The sequence below is a fragment of the Chelonoidis abingdonii genome, chromosome 3, assembly GCF_003597395.2.
Source record: "Chelonoidis abingdonii isolate Lonesome George chromosome 3, CheloAbing_2.0, whole genome shotgun sequence".
NCBI lineage: Eukaryota > Metazoa > Chordata > Testudines > Testudinidae > Chelonoidis > Chelonoidis abingdonii.
In genome coordinates, this window is record NC_133771.1 from 175,108,065 (window position 1) to 175,114,066 (window position 6,002).

Genomic DNA, 6,002 nt, shown 5'->3' on the forward strand with positions numbered 1-6,002 from the left:
GGTGCGCGATCCCGGGGGTGAGGTTTGCGGGGTGCCCAGTCCCGGGGCGGGTGGGGAGCCGCAGACACATGATGGGGGGGGGCCTCACTTCGAAGCCCGAAGCCTCTGGGTAGGGGGTGCCCTTTGCCCACCCCGTGGGGCTGCTCTCGCGGGGGCATTTGCGGGCGGGCAGGGGGCCAGCGCCGCGGGGCTGTGTGCGGGGAGCGGGTCAGGCTGTCACCGCCCAGGAGTGGCGGCTCCGTGCAGACGGTTCCTGGGTGGGGCGGGTTTCCAGCTCAACAGCGGCGCCGGGCCGGCAGCGAGCAGCCACCCTTGCCCTCGGGGCCGGCCGGGCCGTGTGGAGAGCGGGAGCGGCTGCAGGAGACTCGCCCCACATAACCCCCTTTTGCACCAGTCCCGCAAACAGCCTCGCCGAGGGGGCGGGGCTAAGGGGACGCCGAAGGAGTGACAGGGAGAAGCGTCCAATCGGCTTCATCGCCCCGCCTCATTGGCCTCCTCCCCGTTTCAGGCCCGGGATCGGTGGCGGCCGGAGCCTATGGGCTTCGCGCGAGGGCGCGGCCAAGCGCATGACGTAACGGCCGCGGACCAATAGGGGAGAAGATGTGAAGCAGCCCTGGCCCTGCACTGCCGGGGCCGCAGCCAATAAGGCGGGCCGGGGGGGCGGCGGCAGTAGGCTGGGGTTCCGTGTGGAAAGAACAGGGGGTTCGGGTGCAAAGTTTCGTTTCAAACCGTCTGCAAAGAGCGGCCGAGGAGGGGCAGTTGGAGAGCGACGGGCCGCCGCAGCGGACCGACAGCGCCCGTCCCGCGCCCCAGTCAGCCCGGCTCGCGCCCCCTCCCCCGCTCTTCATTCGCGGCAGTTGTTGCCCCGCCAGGTGAGTGCGGAGCTCGCAGCCGCCCCGTCCCCGCGCGGCGCCCTCCCGTGGGGTCCCCCCCGCAGCCGGCAGCTCCGAGTCCCGGTCAGGGCAGCTCGCGAGTCCCCCCCCGTCAGGCAGCAGCCCGCCGCCTGCCGGCGCCGCCGCCGCCCCCCGCGAGGATGGCGGACGACGGGGCGGGCGAGCCCCGGCAGCCCCGCTACCGCCGGGTGCGGCTGATGTGCATGCTGGCGCTCACCTTCCTCTTCTTCGTGGTGGAGGTGGTGGTGAGCCGGGTCACCGCCTCGCTGGCCATGCTCTCGGACTCCTTCCACATGCTGTCCGACGTCATGGCCCTGGTGGTGGCCCTGGTGGCCGTGCGCTTCGCCCAGCGCACCCGCGCCACCCACAAGAACACCTTCGGCTGGGTGCGGGCCGAGGTGATGGGCGCCTTGGTCAACGCCGTCTTCCTCACCGCCCTCTGCTTCACCATCCTGCTGGAGGCCATCGAGCGCTTCACCGAGCCCCACGAGATCCAGCAGCCGCTCGTGGTGATCGGGGTGGGAGCGGCGGGGCTCCTCGTCAACCTGCTGGGGCTCTGCCTCTTCCACCAGCATGGAGGTGGGGGGCACGGGCACTCCCACGGCGGGAGCCAGCACCACCGCAGCGGCAGCCGCACCAAATTGGAGCGCTCTTCGGGGGACGGTGATGCTGGGCTGCGCAAGGAGGAGACCAACACGCTGGTGGAGAATCGCAGCAGCACCAATGGAGTCAACCAGGAGAAGCTAGGTAAGAGGTACTGCCCCCGGTAGGAGCCCTCCCTTAGCCTGAGGTCTGAAGGAGGGAAATTTAGGAAGGCAAGAGGCTAGTAGACATGCCTGTATCAGATTGGGAGATGGGCAGGAGAGAGGTCCACTTCCTCATTCTCAGAGGAGATGAAGTAGGACAAAGTAAAGGAGATATGACTTTGTCAACTTCCGTGGTAGAGGGGTAATGACATCCTGTACTGCACAGGGGATTTTGGAGGCCACCTGCATGCTGGTGGAAGAAAAGTAAGAGACTCTCTGGTTAGGTGGTAGTTTGTTACAGTATCTTGGCAACAGTTGCTATTCCTATATTAGCTAGTCAAGGGATCCATAGGTACTCAGTACACTCATGCACCCTTCTTCTCCGACAACTTCCTTTCTGCATAGTGCCCTTATTTAGCAATCCAGCAGACTTCGGTATGGGTTGGGGGGAAATGCATCTCTACCAGATACCTGTCAGGTAAACAGTGAATTACTTTACAGATTCTTGTTCTCTTAGTGTTTAACATAACATAAACTCAATCCACTAATCATTGTGTAGTTCGGCTGTATGTTGGTTTTTAAAAGATGTGTTTTGTGACAATATAGGAAGGTTGCTCTAGTACCTAAAGCATTAACTTGACCACTTAATAAACCTTAGTATTGTTTCACTTCCTAGATAAATATCCTAGTTTCGACATACAGTAAACCACTAAGTTAGAGCGACAAAGTTGGTAAGGTAATACTTTTTATTGGACCAACTTCTGTTGGTTTGAGAGACAAGCTTACACAGAGGTATTCTGTTTCCCAGACCTGAAGTTGAGCTCAGTGTAAGCTCGAAAGCTCGTCTGACCATCGGAAGTTGGTCCAATAAAGATATAACCTCACCGGCCTAGTCTCTGTAAAATCCTTAGGCAGTTAAAGTTAAGTGACAGAACCTCATTAGAATATTGTAGTTTGTAAAGTTGAAATTCTTGGAAATCAGAAAATGCAGAGTTAAATTTCTATGAAAAATACTAATTCTTTCTTGTCATACCTGAACACTGTATACCTCTGATATTTGTAGTATCCACTACATTCCTGTTATACTGTCATAAGTCTCTTCTACACTAGAAAACATTATATAAATACTGGGGTTAAGCATGACCACCTGAAATACTTAAAATATGATAACCATTGTCTATGCTGAATACTAACACATGTCTAACATTGTGTTAGTTAACATGTGTTTTAACACTATCATATCCTAGTGCAGACAAGTACTAATAATCTACATTCTAATGTCCTAACCCATTACCTTCTATGTATGAGCCATCTATCTATCTCTTCGTCTAGTATTTCTGTGGCCCTCATTTTCTGAGTACCTTCCAAAATTGTAAAAATGTACATATGGGTATATTTCTCTCACTTCTGATCAGCAGTGACCACCAGACTTAGGTCTGGTCTACACTATGGGGGAAATCGATCTCAGATACGCAACTTCAGCTACGTTATTCACGTAGCTGAAGTTGAAGCATCTAAGATCAAATTACTCACTGTCCTCACGGCGCGGGATTGATGTCTGCGGCTCCCCATGTCGACTCCGTAATTCCGTTCGGGTTGGTGGAGTTCCGGAATCGATAGAAGCGTGTTTGGGGATCGATAAATCATGTTTAGATGAGATGCAATATATCGATCCCTGAGCAATTGATTGCTACCCGCCGATATGGCGGGTAGTGAAGACGTAGCCTTTCTTCCATATTTATTGTGGAAGTGGTAGACTGGCTGACCTGCTTTTTGTGCATTTTGCTCTGAAAGTAGTGAAGTTTTTAGTCACTGCACTCAGTTGAACCTCTTTTGAATAAACTACATCTTTTCTCTTACCTGGCCCTTTCTTAACCTACTATAGAAAGCACAACAGTTTCCTGTGTACAGATAAGCAATAAACTCTTCTCTGTCCACTATTCTGCTATAAGCTACAAGGACACAAATTGAATTGTTGGGATATAACTGTAGGTGAATTGTGCAGTGGTAGAGGATTTTAAAAAACAATAACCTAAGTGAAGTCACTGTAGTAATGTGGTTTCTAAACTTATTATGAGTTCATACCATGCTATAGTACAATGTTTATCATATCTGATACTGTGATGTAGCATGTAACTGTTCACTGTTTTCTTTGCAGGTGATTGCAAGGCGGAACTACAAGCAAATGGGAGCATTGATCCTAACTCTCTGGACATTGAGGTTGAAGAAGACTCCAGTGGGCAGCTTAACATGCGTGGAGTTTTTCTGCATGTGCTTGGAGATGCCTTGGGTTCAGTGATTGTGGTGGTGAATGCCTCGGTCTTTTACTTTTATTGGAATCCATGCCCCAAAGATGGGCCCTGTTTTAATCCGTGTGTCGATAGTCATTGCATAGAAAATGCTACTGTAGCCCCACCGCTTGACAATGCTGATCTACTCTCACAAGAGGGTATTCATGTAGCTGGTCCCTGCTGGGTGCTGTATTTAGATCCCTCTCTTTGTCTGATAATGGTTTGTATACTCCTTTACACAACTTATCCATTACTTAAGGAGTCTGCTCTTATCCTTTTGCAAACTGTTCCCAAACAAATTGATATTTATTCTTTGAACTTAAAGCTACGTAAACTTGAAGGAGTTGAAGCTGTCCATGAACTACATGTTTGGCAGCTGGCAGGCAGCAGGATCATTGGTACTGCTCACATAAAATGTCATGACCCTGCATCATACATGAAAGTGGCAAAGCACATTAAAGAGATTTTTCATGATGAAGGGATCCATGCCACTACAATTCAGCCTGAGTTTTCCAGTGTAGGCTCTGAATCGGGTGTTGGCAAATGTGAGTTTCCCTGCAGAACTCAGTGTGCTCTGAAACAGTGTTGTGGGACAGCAGAAGGCAGTGCTGAAAAGAAGACAGGAAAGACCTCTTCAATTGCTATTTCATGCTCAGAAATAATCATTGACTCTCCACACCACAAAACTAGGAGGACTAAATCTGAAAATATACCTGCTGTTAGGCTAGAGGCAGATGATGACCCAGACACGCAATATGAATCATCCTTGTAATCCCCAGGGTTGTGCTGTTTGAGGTTTGATGGCTTCAACTACAGTTTTATTGTGAGGAGAAGGGACTGATATTTGAGATGCAAGTTTGTCAAGCAGTGTAATTGCTGAAGTACCTGTTCTTGTCACATTGCTAAATCTAGAATGCTTGTTTTAAAGAACATAATAGCATTGTCATGACACAATGTGTTTGTGTTGACTTTGTAATGAGTGGCACCAAAAGAGTGCCAATGCTGTAAAAAATAATAATAATAATAATAATAATTTGGAAAACTAGTTTCAACACTTCAACAGAGACTTTTGTTGTGCTTCAAATTAAAATATTTTCTCCCCTGAAAAGCTACTTGAGGGATAAGTAAATCGGAACTCAGTTTGTGTTAGACTTCTCATTGGGGCTACCCTTTTCCCTTTCGTATTTGATTTGTAGATATTTTAATATATTGTTTGTAACCCACATGAAAACCAAAGTTCATAGAATGTTTTTATGGCTATAACATGAAACCAGAAACCACTTTGTCAGTTTCACACATTTTCCATAAACATATACAGTGAACTATTGTGAGTGGTTTTTTTATTGCATAGCATAAATAGTAGCATATTTTAAAGGAAACGTATCATATGATTGATAGAAAACTGTCCAATATTTTTCCCCAGTGGGGCTATGGGGTAATTATAATTGGCAGTAAAAATATCAGTTGTAAAAGTTGTGTTCTGTTAAAATGTAAGTTCAACCTGCTGTATACTCCTCTGGTCAGACTGAGAGATGAAGTGACTGATAAAGTAATTAATTGTTGGCTCATTCATAAAATATGCATTCAGTGTTCTTCCTTCACTAGTTCAGTTGCACTCCTGATTTCATTAGAGCATTGTATAAATATAAGAATTTGCCAGAACCTTTAAGTTCCAGTGCTGTAACATTAGAGTTGGAACTTTTATTTAAAGAAGTTGGTATTTATCATAGTAATGCCAACCATCACTGTTAAAGTGGAGCGTCTGTCAATGTTGGCGTTATATTTCCTGAGTTTCAAGGGTTTAAATAACTACAGTAAAAATTCACTTGGATGAAATTTTGCTGATAGTCTCAATGCAGCAGTAAGTACTTTTTACGGTAGGTGAAATCCTGGCCCCATTGAAGACAGTTGAAACTTTGCCATTGACATAAGTGGGGCCAGGATTTCATCCAATATATTTTACCCTTTTTAAAGTAATGTGTGTCAAAGAATTTTACCTATTGAATTTGTAAATATTCAGTTTAAAATTGTTTAACTCAACTAAATAATAGACTAGCCCTGAAGAAGCTGTT

At 47.7% G+C, this 6,002-nt stretch overlaps 1 protein-coding gene across 1 annotated transcript; it reads left to right on the plus strand.

The window, feature by feature from the left end:
• The first annotated feature begins 1,007 nt into the window (after positions 1-1,007).
• Positions 1,008-5,252, plus strand: SLC30A1 (solute carrier family 30 member 1). The gene is made up of 2 exons (XM_032770869.2): positions 1,008-1,640; positions 3,798-5,252. The coding sequence occupies exons 1-2, from the start codon at positions 1,034-1,036 to the stop codon at positions 4,700-4,702; spliced, it is 1,512 nt and encodes a 503-aa protein (XP_032626760.1). The 5' UTR covers positions 1,008-1,033; the 3' UTR covers positions 4,703-5,252.
• Positions 5,253-6,002: the final 750 nt, after the last annotated feature.